This window comes from Corylus avellana, chromosome 5 (genome assembly GCF_965113065.1).
Source record: "Corylus avellana chromosome 5, dhCorAvel1.hap1.2, whole genome shotgun sequence".
NCBI classification, from domain to species: Eukaryota; Viridiplantae; Streptophyta; class Magnoliopsida; order Fagales; family Betulaceae; genus Corylus; species Corylus avellana.
The window spans coordinates 22,063,025-22,085,099 of NC_142494.1; the positions used below are offsets into that span (position 1 = coordinate 22,063,025).

General features: G+C 32.7%; 3 protein-coding genes across 3 annotated transcripts; 2 read left to right on the plus strand and 1 right to left on the minus strand.

Moving 5' to 3' along the window:
• Positions 1–331: 331 nt before the first annotated feature.
• LOC148585930 (uncharacterized) lies at positions 332–1,729 on the minus strand. The gene is made up of 3 exons (XM_088516833.1): positions 1,190–1,729; positions 637–919; positions 332–549 (listed from the first exon to the last, which is right to left on the minus strand). The coding sequence occupies exons 1-3, from the start codon at positions 1,727–1,729 to the stop codon at positions 332–334; spliced, it is 1,041 nt and encodes a 346-aa protein (XP_088372959.1).
• Positions 1,730–5,180: 3,451 nt separating this feature from the next.
• On the plus strand, positions 5,181–9,637 carry LOC132182828 (12-oxophytodienoate reductase 2). The gene is made up of 5 exons (XM_059596178.2): positions 5,181–5,487; positions 6,330–6,470; positions 6,601–6,731; positions 7,302–7,460; positions 8,850–9,637. Exons 1-5 carry the CDS (start codon positions 5,417–5,419, stop codon positions 9,440–9,442), a joined length of 1,095 nt encoding a protein of 364 aa, XP_059452161.2. The 5' UTR covers positions 5,181–5,416; the 3' UTR covers positions 9,443–9,637.
• A 7,912-nt stretch (positions 9,638–17,549) lies between these two features.
• On the plus strand, positions 17,550–21,611 carry AGL12 (AGAMOUS-like 12). Its single transcript, XM_059596395.2, has 7 exons — positions 17,550–17,814; positions 18,399–18,480; positions 18,960–19,021; positions 20,811–20,910; positions 21,028–21,069; positions 21,205–21,246; positions 21,368–21,611. Exons 1-7 carry the CDS (start codon positions 17,633–17,635, stop codon positions 21,458–21,460), a joined length of 603 nt encoding a protein of 200 aa, XP_059452378.2. The 5' UTR covers positions 17,550–17,632; the 3' UTR covers positions 21,461–21,611.
• The last annotated feature ends 464 nt before the right edge of the window (positions 21,612–22,075 follow it).

The window sequence follows — 22,075 nt, forward strand, 5'->3', positions numbered from 1 at the left end:
TGGAGAAAGAGACTACTTTCTCAAGAAAATTATCTCAATCTTCATTTCTCAATTTTTGGAGGAGTGCTTTTGTATTAGAAACTAATTGCATAGCATTCAAGATATCTTGAGATTTTTGTTGCTAATGTTGACAAAGACAATCAGTAGTACCCATAATTTCCCGCATCATATGTAAACTGAATATGAATTTGAATGATGTAATCATTTCATAAGCAGCACCGGCATCCCCACGTTGAGAGTAAGTAGATCCTTCATTTATAATCTTTTCAAGCACTGAACAAGCAGGATTAAACAGCCTTAGTAGGCTACAAATAGAATAAAAATGAGAACCTCAACGAGAATCACCAGCTCGTTTCAAAGTGCTAATTTGGTTAGCCCCTTTTCCAGTTTCAAGTTCATCAATAGCTATCAAATGTGCGATATCTTCTTCTTGAGCATCTTGCAAATCACGATGACGTTTACATGAAGCACTAACCACATTGATAATGAAATTCAAATTTGAGAAGAAATCATGAACAACAATTACCTCTCGAGATGCAGCAACTAATGCTAATTGTAATCGATGCGCAAAACAATGAACATAGTATGCACAAAAACATTCATTGAGAAATAATGCCTATAATCCTTTCCATTCACCACGCATATTGCTAGCGCCATCATATCCTTGCCCACAAATACTTTGAATATCAAGACAATTTTGAGAAAGAACGTCAGATATTTTATCCTTTAAAGTCAATGCCGATGTATCTTTAACTTGGACAATATCAAAGAAGCGTTCTTGTATAAAACCATCTTTGTTAACAAATCTCAAAACAATAGCCATTTGTTCTCTTTTAGACTCATCTCGTGCCTCATCAACAATAATACAAAATTTTGAATCACCAATTTCTTCACGAATTGCATCTCGCACCCTTTTTGCCTAAACATGTAAAATATCTTTTTGGACATGATGTGAAGTATATTTTGCATTTTGTGGAGCATTTTCTAAAACAACCTTGGCAACATCCTCGTTGTAATTAGACACAAGTTTTATCAACTCAAGAAAATTGCCACAATTTTTAGAATCGGGACCTTCATCGTGACCTCTATAAGGACATCCTTAATATGCCAAATACCGAATAGAATCAATTGAAGTCTTCAATCGCAATCGATTGTTCAATTTTTCTTCCGAAGTTTGCTTATCTATCACCTTATCAATATGTTGAGATTGATTCTTCAAATTATCACAACACTTAACAGCATTATTATGAGGTGAACATGGCCCATTTCCCATGTAGGCCAAAAAAGAACAATGTGTACCATCATTGACTTTCTTCCAATTACGAAATCCTTCAATTGTAAATGCACAACCTCCAAATCGCCCCGTAGGCTTTTTAGCAAAAAGAAAGCAGGGTAAACAATAAGCAGCATCTTTGTTATCAGAATATTCTAACCAATCAAACATCTTATACCAAGATGATTGAAATCTTCGGCGGTTTTTTTCAGTTCCTGAAAACGGATATCCAGAACTACTAGAATGAATGAACCTATGCGGACCAACTTTAAGATAAGCACATCCAATTTCATCCCGTTGATTAACAGGATATTCCCATATTTGAGGACGTAATCCTGGATCATGTTGTAGAGTAGAAATGTCAAATGACTTAACTACTTGAGATTCAATTCTTGGCATCTTAGAAAGGCGTTGCTCAGGAGCTAAAGTTTGAGGATTGGATGTTGAGGAAGACATTGTAGAATTTGAGTCAGCATCTTTTTTCTTAAAAAATGCATCAATCGTTTTTGGCTTGCTCATAATGTAATCTAAGAATTTTCAGAAACCTAAAAAATTATTTATCTATTAGTTTTAATTCTCATACTAAATAATTCATGTCTAATGAAACATACTCTAAGTCTCTAATGATATTATAATAAAATTATTAGCATATTCCGATAGCTATTAGCCTAAAATGAATTAATAAAAAGAGCAAACCTGAGATTGGCAATAATCTTCTGAAACTCGTTGATGCTTGACAAAATTCCAAAATATATAAAACACACCTTACAAAAAAAATAACAATATTGTTTTTATTAGAATAAGATAAACAAAATGATGAAAATAAGAGATATATCACAATTAAAAAGCTCCATAAATTTCGGTCAATCATATTAGAGTTTGCAAATTGCCCAATTAAAAAAGAAATATGCATCTATAATGGGAGCGCCGCACTACAATCTACAAAATGAATAAATAAATAATAAAGTTCTTGAATTGGGGAAAGAAAAAAACAAGCAGGATTTTGAATCTTTGACCATTCTTGGTTATGAGTTATGAGTTATGACAAATTTGACTAATGACCATGTACAAAGAACAAGCACAATGAAGGCTGTGGGGCCGTGGGTCTTGGACTTTTGTGCACATCCTCTGCAACAAGCAACAAACAAGCTAAAAAAATAATATATTCTTCCACTTTCTTCATTATTTTTCACTTTTCTAAGCACTACCAACCAATTATATTGATATCCCCTAGGAACCGAATATATTCACAATTTACAAACAGTAAAGCAAGCTAAGCAACTGTTAAGAGTAGATACTCACAAAGACTACAGAGTCGGTCACTCTCCCACTCTCGGTCTTAGTCTCTCAAATCTGGACAGCCACAGCCAGGACTGCCGGACTGGTTATTTGTCGCTAATCGGTGTTTGTTGGGTCGGAGAAAGCCGGGGGTGGCACCGTGGAGGTGAAAATGCCGATGGTGCGGCTGAGCAAGTCAAGTTCAATGGGAGTGCTGCACAATCCACGACTATTAGCCTATTACAGTGCAAGAGCAGAGGTTTTGTGTTTGATTTTGGAGGGAATAATAATCCCCACACTTCAACGGAATTGGATTTCTCCAAGCTAGTGATTAGTTTCGACGGTCGGTAAGTCTGAAAACGAAACGCTCTTGAGCCGCAGGAGTGCAGGACAAGTTGGAGTCGGGAAGAGGGGTTAGGGATTTAGGGTAAGGTTAATTTTTTTTTTCTTTTGTTTAGTGTATAAGTATTGCCTTACTATGCTGAGGAGTTGAGACTTTGAGATTTTTTTTTTAAGGTGGTAAAAATATTTTGCAGGGGTAGTAAGGATTTTGAAATTTTTTTACCAGGGGCGTCTTCCAACTTTAGACGTAAAATTACTTAATTTTTTTTTTCTTTTACCGAGGGCGCCCGCCCCTGGGTCGCCCTACTTTCTCTCCGTCACTGGGTGGAAGGTTAATCCTTTAGGGATAGTATCACCAAAAATTGATTTTATTATCCTAAATTTGGTGTTAATGCCTCAAATTTAATACTAATACCTCAAATTTAATGCTAATACCTTAAATTTAAATTTTCTTTTAATATTTCTCTTCTTCAATTTAAAAAATTAAAAAAAAAAAAAAAAAAAAAGTCTGACTCTTGGCTGTTTCAATTTGTCAGCGGAAAATCTTATATACGGCTTGTAAATTTGATATAATTAATAATTCTAATAGTTGTTAGCTTTTATTCTGTCGTGATTAACGATAAGGACAAGAAAATTAGCTTTTAAAAAATTATTCAGCAACAGAACCCAATTTTTATGGGTCAACGGTCACTACTGGTGGTTAAACGTTGAATACATGGTCGGGATCTGCTTGTCAATCTCAAGAAAAAAAAAAAATGTACTCTTTTTTTTTTTCTTTTTTTTTTTTTTTTAATTAATCTTTTCTTTTTATTTACACATGGAATCTTCATTCTTTTTTCCTTTTTTTTTTTTTTTTTTTTCTTATTTCCCTTTTTTTTTTTTAAGACAGTTGGATGGGAGGAAGAGGAATCACCTCACCCGGGCCTCTCTGTCTCGAATTTGGCTTACATGCTGTTATTTTAATAATAGCATGTATGCTGTAGTTTAATCAACGGTTAAGATTGAATCTTAAAGTTGACTCATTTTTAGAAGCATTTAATAGGAAAGAGAAAATAAAGAGATATTTTGAAAAATTCAATCTTGACCGTTTATTAAACTACAGTATACATGCTGTTATCTTAATAACAGCATGTAAGCCAAATCCGCTCTGTCTCAGTAATAATAAAAAGTGGCACAGAAAGATACATAATAAATAAATAAACCATGTTTATTTACAGAAAAAGATAAAACAAGCAATGCAGAAATTTTTGAACATCTGCACATATAGACGATCATGATAACAAGTTGTTTTTTGTCCGTCCGGCTAAATTTTGGAATTTGGAGTGGGTTGTGGTTGTCCACATTGGACATGAAATGACTGCATTACCCCCTTCCCTCCCCCTTTTTTTTTTTTTTTTTTTGATATGTCGGCACAAGAGGAGAAGTTGAACCTCCACTTCATTATGTGTAGTCCCAGCCGATTGAACTACCTCCTGGAAACCATTGCCCCCTTCCCTCCCTTCTAACCAGGATACCATTGACCTTTAATCATTAAAAGCTAATCAGAGATTTATATTTTATTACGTCGATTCCGTTTCCGATCTTTTGTTCTTTTTTTTTTAACGAAATACCCACACTACCCCTGGGTTAGAAATTTTGAAGGCTCCGATCGATTTTTCAACTTGTTGGGTTGGACTGTGGTACTCTACCGTGTGGCGTAACGGGGGCCTACCGTGATCGCGACTAGAGTAGTTTGACAAATTCCGTTTTCATAATTGTGCAAAAGAAAAATTTTGAGCTTCAAAAGGGGGCAAAAAAATAAATAAATAATTTTGTGAGTGGGATCCACTGTTGAATGGAACCGGTTGAATGTAGGTCATGTTATTAGGCAAAGCCATTTATGAAAAGAAGTAAATGGTGGCGGATTCAGTTGGATTGCAACCTACCGTAATAAATGGTATCAAAATTTCGATGGCCGTGATTAGTGATTACACATAATCAGGGATGATTTCAAACCAAATTTTTTTTGGGGGTATAGCTAGATTGTGATATATTGGGTGCTTAGCTAATTGTGTGTGAACGATTGGGCCTTGTGGTTGCGGTAGCCATGCAATTTTTGTGGGACGAGGGCTTAATTATATTTCTTGTTTTTTGTAAATTGAAGGCGCACTTGCCATTTGAAAATGACTCCTTCTTGTGATAAGGTTGTTAAAAGTCAATTTTCCATCTTTATTTTTGGTGTTATATGGATTCACAATTCTCTCTCTCTCTCAATATTATAATACATCTTACAGACATCACCGACGGGTAACAATGTAATGAAAAGGATTTGAAAAGGACGTGATATTGTCAATTGGATTCATCCTGCTTTCTTATTGGATTTTGGGGGGGGCTTGGTTAAAATTTTTCATCTTTTTGCAGATCCTTTTGCGTTTGCATAAATACCCAATTGGGTATTGCGCGCTTTTCAGTTCCACTTCTCTTGGCAGGCAAAGTACGAGCGCAAAGTAGAAGAACAGGAAAAGGAATAGAATCATTTTAGAAATGGCAGCTGAAGTTCCAACAATTCCTCTGCTTACTCCTTACAAACTGGGGAAGTACAACCTGTCTCATAGGTGTGCACCTTGCAAAGTCTTCTCTTTTTTTTTTTTTTTTTTTTTTTTTCTTTTTTGTGCTAATGGTCTGAATTATCATTATATGTGATGGGTTTTGCTCGTTTTTTGGTTGCAATCATGTTATGGGTATTATTCTGTCTACTTTGGTTTTGTAAGGAGCAGGTGTTCGTGAAAAATCCCAGTTGGTATAATGACTGTACCTGTTCTAGTGTATGAGCTCTTTTGATTGGTGTGTGTCTCTGTGGATTTGTCATAACATGAAGATCAATGTGTTTCATAAGTGTGAGAGGAAAGGTGTTTGTGAAAAATCTCTTTCTTTTGTATTTATTTCCTTTTACAAGTAAATCAGTACTTTATTAGAAAGAGGGCCTAGAGGATCTTTAGCTTCCTCTCCCCTACTCCGATGCTGCATTTCTTTGAAATCTATCTGTTTTACACTGTAATCTGGTTATCCTTTAATCATAAACGAACCGAAGAAAAAGTTACTGTAGATTATATCAATTACTTTCTGTGTCTCTGAGAGTTAGTTATTGTATTACTCACACGGAAAAAGCATTATATTACACAAAAACTTTTGTTCCCAATTCTATTAGGTGATGCTTAATTTTTTGTTTGTTCTTCAATTTGTCAAATCTCATCTAATTTTTATAATTGAGTGGTCCACGGCTGAAATTGTGAAGCTGTCCTTATTTCTGCCTTAATCATTTCATAAATGAATTGTTTGTTTATTCTTCTCCAGCTTGCTACGGAAAATACATATGTGATTTGGATAATTTTATTTTCTTCAGAAGAGAGATTTTTTGCTTGATTTAGTTAATTTATCATTTGCTTTATATTTTTAGAGTAGTTTTGGCACCAATGACCAGATTGGGATCTTATGCCAACGTTCCTCAGCCTCATGCTATTTTATATTATTCTCAAAGAACCTCTAAAGGCGGTTTTTTAATAGCTGAAGCGACTGGAGTTTCTGACACTGCTCAGGGGTAGGTTTAATTATAGTAGTTTGGCAAGTTCTTTCTATGTTCCACACTTGAGAGACAATCTCCATTTTGAGTGTTCCCTTTCTTGCCTTGAAAATTTGATGAACTCTTAGGTTTCTTTGATATTGTAAAGGTATCCTAATACACCTGGTATATGGACAAAAGAGCAAGTTGAAGCATGGAAACCCATCGTAGATGCTGTTCATGCCAAAGGTGGAATCTTCTTTTGTCAGATTTGGCATGTGGGGAGGGTTTCAAATCAAGGTTTGTCTTTGACTAAACACCTCCTTTTTTTTCTATTCATGGCAAAAAATTAGTATTAAAGAATTCATGATAATTAAGCAAATGAGTGGCTTTGGGCTACAAATTGTGGCTCCAAACTATTAATTGCTAAGGATGATCCAGAAGAAAGCATTGCATGTGAACATATTTAGTAAGGATTCATATTAGATGGAAGTTTTGATTGACTGCTGGAATATCCTTGTGTTGGTTTGTAGAATCCTACTCCCTCTGTTCGTAATTAGTGTCATATTTGAAATGGAACATATTTTTCGAGGAGGACTACTGCATTGGCTTGACAATTTGAACTTTTGTATTTGTTGCAAATTTAGTTCTTCAAGGAAATCTTCTTTTTCTGGGAGCTTTGTGAGGAAACATCCTGTTCTAAGTACTTAATTAGAACGGATCTAAATTCTTGTTTTTCTATTTTTTTAAGTGGTGGTTAATGATTTCTTTCCAAATGCATGCGATGGACACTCTACATTGTCTACAATAAAAAAATTCAGACTAATTTTAATTTGGATATTTCTTTTTCTTTCATATTGTTGTATGCAGATTTTCAGCCAAATGGGCAAGCTCCAATTTCTTCTACAGACAAGCCTATGACCCCAATCGATGGCTCACAGCCGACTCCTCCGCGGCGGCTAAGGATAGATGAAATTCCTCAAATTGTTAATGATTTTAGAGTTGCCGCAAGGAATGCTATTGAAGCTGGTAAGTTTTCATTTCATAAAATAAATATGAATTTTGTGAGCAGTCAAAATTGCTCTTGAGTTTTAGCAAGATAAATTTTTATCTGATCACTCCAATCTACCATTTTGAATTAGTTTCACAGATCATACTACCTCCTATTGTTATTAAGGCTCCGTCTCAAGGAAAAATTCCAAGTTTACTAGGTGGAATAGCTCTTTAGAATGGAATGGCTGTTTGGTTGTACATTAGGTCCTTGTTTAGGATTTCGTTTGATAAATAGAGTTTTTAAGTCAAAAATAGCTTTTGCCAAAAGTATTTTTTTGGTCATATTTAGGTTTTTTATACCTTTAAAAGTGCTTTTAATTTTTTTACCAAACGAGTATTTTTTTATTCGAATACTTTTTTCTTCAAACGGACTTTTTGAGTATTAAAAACACTTTTAAACCTCTTAAATGCAATTTCAAATAGGCTCTTAGGCCTTGGAATAGTCTTTTTTATGAGAATGATGATTCCTTAAATTGAGGAATAGCCATTTCTATATTAAAAAGAAAAAAAAAAAAAAAGAAGAAGAAGAGAGGAATAGTTACTCCTTGAAGAATAAAATTGGTTTTCTAGAAGAAATCCTTCGTTTTTTTTTTTTATTACACCTAAAATAATAATAATAAAAAAAAAATTAAAAAAAAAAAAAAAAAAAAAAAAAACAGAGACGGTATTCATACAGCACTATCTTCTTCGCCCTTTTGATCTTAAAGATCTGATCTTAGACGGGTGGGTTCTGTTTTTTCATCCGAAACCTTTTTCCATTAGCTGACCCTTTGGTTACTGCAAAAACGGAGAAATTTGAAGGAAAAAATTTTCATTTTGTGTTCTGATTTCTTCTCTTACGCTTTCTCTGCAACCAAACAGAAAATTGAATAAATTATATGTGAAAATCATCTAAATCTGATTTTTGTTCGTATTTTTTATTGAAGGTTCAGGATGATGAGAAAAGGCTAATATTCATCTAACTCTGTTTTTATTATTACTATTTTTGTTTATAAATAAATTTTAGGTATTTTATGAATTTTTATCAATTGCAATGAGTTAATCATGTGTCCTTAGTTTAATGAAAAGAGTTATTCTATTCCACATTTTCTCATTATCAATAATAGTTATTCATTTTTCTAATAGAATAATCATTCTGCATACTAAATATGCTCTTAGTTTTAAAAAATATTTGCCTATGTCGTCCGAGGTCCATAATCTTACTGTTACATGAACAAGACAAGAGTATATGGGTACATGAAATGATTGAAATGAGTTTATTGCACCATTGTTTTTTAATTTTCTTGTTTTTTTAATATCAAACATGAGATTTACCATTTTACTTATTTGTTGTGTAAAATAATATTGTTTTTGTCTTATACATAGGTTTTGATGGAGTTGAGATCCATGGGGCTAATGGTTACCTGGTTGACCAGTTTATGAAAGATGGAGTGAATGATCGAACAGACCAATATGGTGGATCTCTTGAAAATCGTTGTCGGTTTGCTTTGGAAGTAGTCGAATCTGTTGCTAATGAGATAGGAGCGGACAAAGTTGGAATAAAGTTATCTCCTTTTGCAGACTATATGGAATTTGGAGATTCTAATCCAAAAGCATTGGGACTTTACATGGCGGAGTCTTTAAACAAATATGGGATTCTTTATTGCCATATGGTTGAGCCAAAAATGAAGTCAGTTGATGAAATAGTTGAATCCCCACATAGTCTTCTGCCAATGAGAAAGGCGTTTAGGGGTACTTTCCTTGTTGTTGGGGGTTATAACAGGGAAGATGGGAACAACGCTATCGCTGAAAACCGTGCAGATCTTGTTGTTTATGGTCGTCCGTTTTTAGCCAATCCAGATTTGCCTAGGAGATTTGAGCTCAATGCTCCTCTCAACAAGCACAACGAAGAAACATTCTATACATTTGATCCTGTTATTGGTTATACTGATTATCCATTTCTTGAAGACACTGCATAGGTTTGCAAAGGAGCCTAGGGGAATTTAAATTGTCTAAATTTACCCCTCTTTTAAATCCAATGTATTTTTAGTGTGTATTGTCTTGTATTGTACAAGAGCAAGAAAAACTCTTAATAACTTCACAGCGCAAGAGTTGCACATTTGGTGGAGCTGATATGCCTGAGTAATAATTTGAAATGCCATTTGGCTATTACATATTGAGCACAAGAACACTTGGTTAAATTATTATACAATAAAGATTTCTCTCAAACTGAGGTGGAAGAAGTATCTATAAAAATGACATGTCATTTAGCATGTAAGAAACACATAATTTTTTTTTAATACCATGTAAGATGTATATGTTTTTTTAATAAAATTTCTTCAAATTGTATCTATTCAATTAAAAAAGTGACAGAAAGTCCTTTCAATGTAGTTTAGAGAAAAACTATGTCCAACCTATGAATGATGTTTATGTGCAATCAATGGATGGCAGGGAAAACTCGACTCAGCAAAATTACTTAAGCACTACCTTCTCCTATAAATTGGCATGACCCAATGGTTCTATGATGAAAAGGCGTCTATTGAAAGCATGACTTGTCAAGAAGTAAAACTACAATAATATTTATTTTATACATTTACCTCAATTTTAACCTAGAGGAATAACAGAGAAGTTTTTGAAGTAAGATGCAAAATCATAACAGGAACCAATATATACATCAAAATCACTAACAGGAACCAATAATAGATTAATAATGATGATCTATCTTAATCATGTGAAGTGGTGACTTTTGATTGGTATGTTGGTTGTGGATACATTGCACTGAAATAACCACTAGAGTTGTCATTCCTTTAAAACGTACATTGTTAAAAGGAATGATGTGAAACTCCAATACTCTTTTTTACCTTGATTCTAAATCTTATAAGGATCGTAAACTCAAATGTGAAGTGGAGATCACTTTGATGCATTTATAAGTGAGACCTTTACTGCGGTCAAAATTCTCAGTTCGTTGAGTGATCACATATAGCATTGTGAAATCTTGTGCACATAATTAAGTTTTGGGTGTCTCCTTATTTATATCCCAAAATTTACAAGAACTCTATTTAATATTTCTTAGAATATTGTATAGGTCCCTACTTCTTATGAAACCTCAAACTAGCTTTGGAGTACAATGAGGGTATATATATATAATTAAGCTCATTAACATGGGCTTTATTCATAGGCAAAAATAACCCTCTCTTAAGAAAACTATAATTCACAATAGAGAAAGGATATGGGTGATCATAATCCAAAGAGAATACACAATCGTACTAAAAAGCATTAAGGTTTCTAATCCTGAATACTACTTGGATTCCAGCATAACTTCAATTAGAGTTAGTTAACCCGTACACATATTGCATGAAAACCCTTTTGAGCAACATAAATTACGAAACAAAATTCTTTTCTTAGCCCTAGAAATAAAAGAAGAGGCATAAGGGGATACCAAGGGATGATAATTAAGCATAAAAATGAGGAAGCTTTATTTATTTAATTTAATTGGATGCCCTCGATCGTTTTTGTCGGAGTGTGATATATATATGCTGATTAGTTCATTAATTAATTTATCACAAGAGCCTAAAAGTAGCTTAGAGAATCTCTCATATTTGATTGGCTCTCATTTTTCCTGTATTCTCTGTCCATTTGGGAATCTGAGTACTGTTCATGTTATAAATTATATTTAGTATTTACCCAATAGCAACAGAAAAATTATAATAATTAATTGGACCTGATTATGCATCATTGTAAGTAGTAAATATGGATACCAAAATCAACACCACTCTCGTACTTGAATTATTCTTTTTTTCTGTTTTTTGGAATTATTCTTACTATAACACCATATATGTATAGAAAGTCACTCGTAAATATATATGGATACCAAAATCATGATCAATGCTTTTCATGAATGACTGATCTGACGGAAAATATCATTCATTTGGATGCTGTTTTTTTTTTTTTTTTTTTTTGGGTTTAGTAATTAAGATAAAAAGAAAAGCAGGAGCTCATTTGAAGGGTTTTTTTCTTTTTCTATTTCTTTTTTGTTGTTGTTCTCATTTGGAGGTGCCATTAGTTTCCATCATCTTCACACAATCGATCGGTTTGATCAGTCCACAGCAATCACCTATGCATGCAAGAGCTTGAAGTCTTGAAGGCCTATCATCCACTTTAATTAGCATTAACAAAAAGTCCGTGAGAGACAAAGGTGGCTTGAGACTGTCAAAGCTAGATGTACGATGCCTATATATTGTCTCGACTTTATGAGTAATTCTTCAAGGGCTATATGCAAGTTGCATGCTATATATATTAATTGCGAGGGTTTTAGTTTCTTTTTTATTTTTTCAATCAAATTCTGTACTTTTATATTGAACGTACAGTTTGAGTTTTGTCTTAATTATGTGTCATATCATCTCACTCAACTGTTTCAAGGTTAATGATTTTCATTAGAAACTGGAATTCCGCCGGAAGAGGCGAGGAAAAACAAAAGTACAAAAGGGTAGGTGATTGTCTCGGTTAATAACTTAATATGCTGTATGTTGCATTTCTAGGAGTAAGTGCATTTGTTCATTAGCTTAAAATAAAATTAAAAAAGAAAAAGAAAAAAGGAGGCCTTTTCTTTCCTTCCACATATTTCGATGGAAGAGTATCTAGGATGTAGTGGAACTGTGGAATGGATGTTATATATATATTTGATTTGACAACAGCAAGGTTGTTGCATGCATCCCTCCACTTTACAGTGAACAGTGTCTTCTTCGAATCTTTGATAGAACAATATTGGGTTTATAGTTTGTTCCCACAAGAACATGTGGGAACAGTTATGGGAATATTCTCTAACATTAATTCTTTATTATATATATATATATATATATATATATATATATACTTTCGCATCATTTGCTATTGCTATATTAATTAACTCCACAAATTAAGAGGGAGAGAAAAATGTAAAGATCATCTTTGATTTGCATAGTTGCATTTCTGTAATAATTAGCAAATCCTTAACAAAATCTGAGACATGCATTAATTAGGGCATCTTGGCCATTAGAAAAGCTGCAATTGGACAATATATATATGCATATATAAAAGTTAGATTAATGTTTATCAGCACAAAGAAAGTGATCTTCAGAACAACCCTGCCTTCCACTATTATTTTCTTTTCTTGATTTATATGTAATAATTACTCTTCAATGCATTTAGGGTTTGTTTGGGTGTGCGTTTAAAGGATCTAAAAGTGCGTTTAACATTTAAAAATTTCGTTTAAAAAAAAAAATACACGTTTGGCAAAAGGAATTGAAAGCGCTTTTAAGAGTCCAAAAAAATCAAAAAATGATCAAAACGCACTTTGAGTAAAAGTTTAAAAATAAAACTTTTGCCAAGAAACATTTTTTAATTTAAAAGCTTTATTTTTCAAAAGCAATTCTAAACATATTCTTAGTGCAAATACCTTGTTTAAATTGCACGGATAATCTTAAGAGAAAAGAAGAGAAGCTGTTTTCAATGCATAATATATATATATATATATATATATATATATATATATAAGAGTTGAAATGAAATCATTGGGGAGTGGCATTATATTTGAAATGAGGCTCATGGTCAAGGAAGCCTTTTGCCGGCCTTTTTCTCAATGTGTGCACTTTGCATCCATCAACATCAACATCATGCCACGCGCCACATTTGTGCCCCCATTCCCAAGCTTTTGACTAAATGGAGGGAAAAGCAAAGCGCCATCTGTTTTTTCTTGGTCAAGGTCATTAAAGGGGCTTCATTTTTTGTGGGTGCTAGCTACTAATTCAATGGGTCATCAATAACGAATCAAGTGATTAATTATAAACATGATAAGCATACTCTGGGCTGCTGTAGCCAGGATCACCAAAATGTTGTATTCCCAATAGTTGGTGCCATGAAAGACCAATTAAGCCTTGATTTTGTGAAAGCCAAGATGTAATTAAGAGAGGAAGTGATGAATTATTAGCTAGCTAGCTAGCTAGCTAGCTAAGGTTTTTCTTTTTCTTTTTTTAATTGTCAAACTAGGAATCAAAAGAGAATAAAAAGAAAAAAAAGAAAATTCTCTTATTATTGAAATTATGTTCTACTTTACCAATCTGGAAAACAATTTGCTAAGAATGCTATATATATCAATAAATTGGAATTGACTATGTATATATATATAGATATATGTACTTGAATATCAGAATATGTATCTTCTGCTTAAATATATTGTTCTAGGTTGGTGCAAAGTGCAAACTAGAATTAAGCTTTGCTAGTGGTGTGTATGAGGCATTCTCTCTCTCATAAACAACAATTTACTTGCATATCATGCCATCTCTAATTAATTAATTATATGATCCATTCATCTTTGCCATCAGAGACTTTGTCACTTGCTTGCTAGCTTATTATAATACAATACGATTGCTTTCTTTCTTTCCTTTTTCCTTTTTATTATTACTTTTTTTTCTTAAAAAAAAATTAACAAGGATCCTAAATCTAATTAATTAACTCTTGACCTCACCTTGTACCATGCTCTCAAAAATTGGTGCAATGATTTTCACTCTTTACTTTTGTTAGATTTATTTAAAATAAATAACTAAAATTATTTATTTTGATTTTCTTCAACTTTGTAGTCTCTCTCTCTCTCTCTCTCTCTATATATATATATATATATGTGTGTGTGTGTGTGATGCTCAAGTTTTTTACACATTTATATATAAAAGGTATTCTCAATTTTTTTTGTGCCCCTTATTCTAAAATTTTCTGCCCGTGCCCACCACAGTTGATGATCATTTGAACAAAGCCGACATCAGGAACCAGTTCATTCAACATATAAATCCTAGTCTAATATTCTCCCATCACATTTCCTTCACAAAACAGCCTGTACACTTAGATTAATTACAAATTAAGGCCGTAGTGTACCAACTTGCTGTCTTTTATATATATGTCTTGTCTATCACACACAACCCGTTTTTCAGGATTCAGGTGCCTAGTGCTTCTACATATTGTTTAACAATGTCACTTTACTCATATAAAAGACTTTGGTTTCTTTTACCGACACTAATTGATTTTCAAATGAAATGGTTAGAGTCAAGGTCATGAAATTGAGTCAAAGGAATCGGTGTCACGTTAAGAGAATGATTGTTAAGGTGCAACAATGCCGCTGATCTATTTACATGGACGGCTTAGAGCGTGCTTTACGGGGATACCTTTAATTCCCCTCATTAAACACCAATTAATTCCCAGATAAAATTGTCAAATATTCGATCTAACATATATTTATTTATTGCCTATATATATCTTAATCTATGATTCTTTCACAGTACTGCAACTGATCATGAATGTGGGAGATCTACTATATCTGCTTTATCTTTCTTTTCTCTTTTTCCGTCAAGTTCTCTAGAGGGCACACCAGAATATATCATTCAGAAGGGACTGGAAGAGTATCATGCAGAAGAGATTGTAAGCATTCCTCATAATTTTCCCCTGATATCCAACATTTATATATATATATATGCGCATATATATGAATTATGATGTTCAACTGCATATGAATGACACCACTAAGAACAGTAGTGTCCACCACCAAATTGTATGCTTAGCAACACAAATAAAAAACTGATTTAATTAAGAAAACGCTCTTATATTCCAAAGCCAATGAAGTTAACTTTTACCCTGATCAAGCTGTATTCAATTATATTTTGGCAAAAGATTATGGAATCTAATTAAGCTTTATACCTTGAGTCCACGTGGCATCCTCTATAGAGAATATCCACGTGGCAACTGTTTAAGCCTAGCTCGTCCATGCAGCCTATCATCTTTACATGTTAATTAAAGAGAAGATATGTTTTAGGACTTTTGTTGAGTACTATAAGTGATTTGACAAGATTCTAATTGCCTTCAAAGTTAAGATGAGAGAAGAGAAGTGGGAAAAAATAACAAAAAGAAAGAAGAAATGGGAGAGTGGTGGTGGCTCACCTGACCTTTCAGGGCTTTTTTAATGCACTAATTAAGCTCAGAAAGCTGCAAGTCATTAGTAAGCTTGAATTTTGTTCTTAATTAGCTTCAGAGGCCTAAACCCTAAAATATAAATACAAATTAATGGCTACACATGAAGGCCAAGAAATTAGGAAAAGGTTGTTCCAAAAAGCAACCCAGCATGGGCAGCTCATTGGCTCCCAAGATCAAATTAAATCGATGGGTTGCACATGAAAATGCAAACTGCATGCTGACTAGACTCTTCTTTTTCTTCCTTTTCTTTTTTTAACTGCTCCCACGTTTACTTCCTTTTTGATATAGTGATGGACAGCATTTTTTTAAATAAATTTGAAAAAAAATAATAATAAGCGTTTATTATAATCAAAGGTCTTGAGTTTGAACTTTGTCTCAATCACCTGATCACCACTTATTTTAATTATTATTATTATTATTATTATTTTTTTTTTTATTTGACCAATTTCACACTTGAAAGAGGGTGTTAGAATATAATTAAATATTTAATTTCAACTTAAACTTTTTAACATAAATTATATGAGAAAACGAATAAAAAACAAATACTTTAGTTAACCATAGAATGATAAAGAGGAATACTTTGGAGTTGTAATCTTCTACCATCTCCGCAACTATTTCACGTCATGTCGTTTTGTAGGGTCTCTGGATAGGACATGGATCCTCTCCAGTCTGTTTGGATAAGAGGGGATCCAGTTCCTATATTATCAGGGACAATAATGTCTTTGATAATACAAATTATCTCTGGTAATATAGGAACTGGCCGGATCCCCTCCAGTCCAAACGAACCAGAGAAGATCATTCTCTCCCAGATAAACATAATTAAAGATAATCATTTCAATTAGACAATTACTTTCTGTTTGGGTCCCATCAATATGATAACTCCTAAGATAAAAACCTTAAAACACTGTACGTCTTACTTCCCGGTCTCTGTTCATTTATCCCATGAATCATTGGTCTCTCATAGCTTCTACTGATAGGCCTCTACAATATGTCTGCCTAGCTAGACAGAAGAAAATTATAAACAACTCATTTCCACAATCAATCTCCTTTTTCTTTTTTCTTTTTTTCAGCTGGAAATATCTGCAAATTAATAGCATTTTTAGTATACGCAAAAAAATAAAAATAAGAGAAGGTGAATCATGCATTGGGAAAAATAAAATAAGAGAAGGTGATCATGCATGCCTTGGTATGCTATTAGGACTTAGGAAAAAAAAAGGTGACATGGACCTTGTTCTGAGTTTGGATCGATTATCATCGTGTTATAGGTTTTATTGTTTAAATAAGTATTTTTCTAATCTTAAATGTCTCCTAGAAAACATGTATCTAGATTGAAAAGCTTAAGAAAAAGAGAAAAATTAATTCAATTTAAAAAAAAAAAAAAAAAAAAAAAAAAAGGTTCTTGATAAATTTGTAACACAAATAATTAATTACCTCAAATTTAATAACTCAACAATAAATCTTTGTAACTGAAACAGAAGACAATATTGAAATAAATAATATGAAATGGTTGATAATCAGATTCTTAATGATACTAGAGTATAGTATGACAAATTATTGACAATTCCTACTAAAGAACATAAAAAGAATTAGGAAAAAGATGAGATAATTAAGCAAATGAAAAAAAAAAAAAAAAAAAAAAAAAATTTGATATTTTGATAATATATCAAATTCTATTTTTACAAATATTTATAATCACGGTCAATAAAAAAATATATTAATAAAACTTGAATATAAAAAAATTGATTAATAATAATAAAAAAAGAATTATATATATATATATATAAGGAAAGAAATTGAGTTTGTGCGTATGAGAGAGACACAGACGGAGACAGAGAGAAGTGAAGAGTGAAGAGCGAGTGATAATGTGAGAGAATTAATATGAACAAAACATAGTGATATGTAAAGGAGTGATGTGAAAGATTAAACAAAGCTTAGTGATATGTAAAAGCAGAGCTGCCGACCAATATTATTCTTTTCGGCTGGAGAGAGAGATATGGAACCATGGAGGTATATAAGGCTTTAGGCCCCCTCGTACCAAGAGGCAAATTGTCATAAAATCTTTCTGCGACAAAGCAAAATCGCAACAGCCTCGAAGCTAGTTCAAACTAGTGGGAGGTTGTCTGCAGACAAGTTTACCAAAACTGCTAATTAATTAAGGAAGAAGAAATCAATCATCAATGGCTCGTGGAAAGGTTCAGCTCAAGCGGATTGAGAACCCCGTGCACAGGCAGGTTACCTTCTGCAAGCGCCGCGCAGGGCTTCTTAAGAAGGCTAAGGAGCTCTCTGTCCTCTGTGATGCTGATGTTGGAGTTGTCATTTTCTCCTCCCATGGAAAGCTCTATGAACTCACCACCAAAGGGTTTGTTTCTCATCTATATATTTTTATATATATATTTCGTCTTGATTTATCTATTCATGTTATCAATTTATTTATTTATTTATTTTTATCTTTTAATTTTCTTGTTGTTAGAATTTGATATCCACGTCAACACTAATCTGATTATGACACGTGTCACCCATAAGAGTTGCGTTGCTTGTTATTTGCCGGTTTTCGTAAAAAACCCATTAGAGTTACGTTGCTTGTAATTTGTCGGTTTTCGTAAAACAGTTAGACAGAAGTTGAGTACAATGACCTATTTGTTACTTGTTCCTACAACATAAAATTAACTCTCAAAACATTTTTATACCATAAAGAACTTATTACAAATACGTAGGGCCACAAGGAGTACTGATTTTTCATTTTTCTCTAAAAAATTAAATTAATCCTAATTTCGTTTTGAAATAAGTGGTAATAATTTTGTTACTTCTCTCACTTTCAATATATATACATATGTGTGTTTTCATAGAATCATAACATTAATATCGTAGCCATAGCTTTGTTGTCCCAACTCATTTATTTACCATAAAACTTGAAATTTGCTTTGTTTGTATATATTATGCAAGAACCATGCAAGGACTTATCGAGAGGTACATGAAATCTACCCGAGGGGCTCAGCCTGATGCACCCATTGAAACACCTCCTCTGGTATGTACTCTGTCTCTCTCTTAGACACACACACACACACAACAAAGTCATGTTACTGCTTTTGCTCCACATCCTCCAAAAACTGTTCTGTATTCTATATATATATATATATAAACGAATATTATCGCTATTACTAAAAGCTAATTGACCAGTATCTAATGCTGCTCCTAATCATTTCTCCAAAGAATAAAAGTAATTAAAACATTTATTAATTTACAGCCTTTTTGGACGGCTAACCTCATGACTTGCATCCCATGGCAGTACTCACTCTATGGCTAAGATTATTTCAAGAATAATTAATGGGAATATATAATAAAATCTCCATATATATGCTGTCTATTTGATTATGCAAGGCTTCATGAAACTCCTAAAACAGTCATTCATATTTATTCATGCATATATGTGTGCACATAGCTAGCTATTTCTTTCTACCGTATGGTACTTTTACTAATGTGTATTAATCTTATATCTTTCTCTAGGATGCAAAAGAGGAAATTAACATGCTGAAACAAGAGATTGAAACACTTCAAAAAGGCCTCAGGTACTAGCTAGCTAGAGACCTTAATTAATTACCTTCATCCTTAATTACAATTATTTTATATTAAAATAGTTTATTAATTTGCCCCATAAAATAAGTGTTCTTTGAATAGACCTTTTAGTTAATGGATCCCTATATGATTCGTGATAAATTAATGTTATTTAAAGAAGCTTAAACTATATATTTGTGCGATACTATATCCTACTTCATGAAAATTGTGTACAAGAGTTAAACTTAATTTACTATTTATAAAGCTCAAATGGTTACATTTTTATTATATTAACTTGATTAATTTAGTATAAAATTGTTATTTATAGAGAGTTTATTACAATACAAGTGCAGTACACGGTAATAGCTATGGTATGTGAACTAAATTAGGATAATTTAGTACTTTACCATCCTTTCTCAAAGTAAATATGGAAGCTCTAGATTAAAATCAAAGGATTATATGGAAGCATAAGCAAAGTGTTGAGGTACAACAGTGTCGCTTTCGTCACATGGACGACCCTTAGAATATATCTTATGAGGTGCGATTTCAAATGCTATAAAAGATTTTGGCTTTCCTCACTAAAAGCCAATAAATAGGACATATAAGCCTTATAGGAGTGCTACACATAGTACTATGTAGTAGTGAAAATCACGATTAGATGTACGTATTAGAATAATTTTCGACACGGTGTGGACTACACGTTCTTCGGGGCATTCTAGATTCGCCGGCATCTATGCCAGGAAACTCCAATGCCTAAGTCTCGGTACACAATAATTCAATCTACACTAATTGAGCTCTATTCCGTATATGAGAGCTTTGAGAGAGTGTAAGAAGATATCTTTGTAAGTTGTGTAGCGGCCTATTTATATGTTGAAGAGTTGAGGTAAACTTGAACTAGTTATTCTTATTTGAGTTGATTCGGGAATCCTGGGAGTTGTAATTGGACTTGGGATCTTACTCCAATTTAGACAAGTAGGATTCTGTGACCCAGATTATTCCAATAGACCCCCACTTAGATTATATCTCCTGTTATTTAATTAATACCTCCATGGGCTTGTGATTGGCCTTAAGGCCCAAATTTTGATGGGCTTATAGTGTGATTTTATTCATAACAAGATGAAATAACAAATAAAAGTACATGTAACATTTAACATGATTTTCACTGATACGTTAAGGAGTGAGCACTTTACGGTATATATGTACAGCATTTCTCATAAGGGTTATAGTGCATGGAGTTTGATAACTTTTGTGATAAGATGCAAATTGTCTTTGATAGTGATTGTTGGTTAGGCGTGTGAACGGAAAAGACACTAAACATTAGGTTGATAATTAAAAGTTATGATGAAACCAAGATATTTATCTAGGGATTTGGATATAATTATAAAATAAAATATGAAAAATATATTTTTCTTACAAGTGGTTTATGACTAACTCTTTAAGTACTTATACAAAACCATGTACATGAGATAATTAAATATATAGATTATAAAATGTTATTACTTCTGGCACATTTTTTTTTTCCTACATAATGCATATGATAGTGTTAAGAGTTATTTAATATGAGATAATCAAACCAGACTGTCTGGGAAGTCTGGTTTTGGGGAGCCAAAAACAAACAATATTATGTGTCATTTGGGGTGAAGCGTTATAGCTCTAGCCTCTAAGACGTCATTTTGATACCATTACAAAATATAGAATAAAATAGTGTTAAGAGTTATTTAAGTTTGAGCTCCCAGTGAAAAACTAAAAATATATTAATTAATTTTTCACAAGACGAAATGAATCATTTGCATATTCTAACAGGTATATGTTTGGCGGTGGAGCTGGGACAATGACTTTGGATGAATTAGTTGTGCTTGAAAAGCATCTTGAGATTTGGATTTGTAACATACGTTCAACAAAGGTACGTATGAATATTTTATAGACCGACCTGTTTTATTTAAGTATTAATGTTAATTATATTACTTTTTTTATTTTCACAAGTTGTAATGATATATATATGTTCATGCAACAACTACAGATCAACGTTATGTGTCAAGAGATTCAACTTTTGAGGAATAAGGTTAATTACCACGAACTAATTCATTTCATCTTATTACCTTTTTATTTAATAATTTAAAACATGCAATTGCAATCTATATATTTTGTCTATATGTGTTAATTAATACATGATTTTTTTTTTTTTCTTGTATTGCAGGAAGAAATGCTGAAAGCTGCAAATAAGTATCTCCAAGATAAGGTAGTGAAAGATTGATGTAAATTTTATACTATTATTTTTTTGTGAAGGAAACTTTTTTTTTTTGGTGTGAGAAAAAGAAATCTTGACCGACCTAGCTAAAATGGAGATTATTTTTGTGCAGGTAGAAGAGAACACAGGAATGCCTGACTTTGCACCAATTACCACTAATTTTTCATACCCACTAACAATACAAAATGAAATATTTCAATTCTAGGATTTGCTCTATAGTAGACTAATCATAGAGCATTCTTCCTATTATCATCTAAGAAGGGTTTTAAGTTATTTGTTTTTAAGGTGTGTCGAGCGACTTAGAAACTTCATGAACCTTTGTATTCATAGTTTTCTAGGTTGCTTACAATATCATATGTAAGTTAATGTAATTCTCTGATAAAGGGTTCCCATCCTAGTACTATTATTTTAACTTGGTTGTAATTAAGTATCATGGGGTGTCGTTTATGCTATTAATAACTTGTGTTTGTGGAATTTCTCTCTCTCTCTCTCTCATCTCTCTCTCTCTGCTCTCTAAGGTGTACTTTCTTTGAGGTACCCAAATTTGTCTTGCTACCTTATGGCTTGTGTTTAGTGTAGTAGAGTCAAGTTATATATGCAATTTAATAAAGAAACGAACAACAATAATGACAATTTTCTTTTGAAATGCTCAACAATTATATGATAATTAGTTTTACTATATACGTATATTTTGGTGAGTTGAACTTCAAGAATGGTTTTGGGATGGTGTTTGCCTTTGGAGGCTAGGGTTTGCTCTCAAGACCTTTTAGATCTTCCCTTCAATTCTAATTTTGTAACAAAAGAGTATGAGCTCTCATAC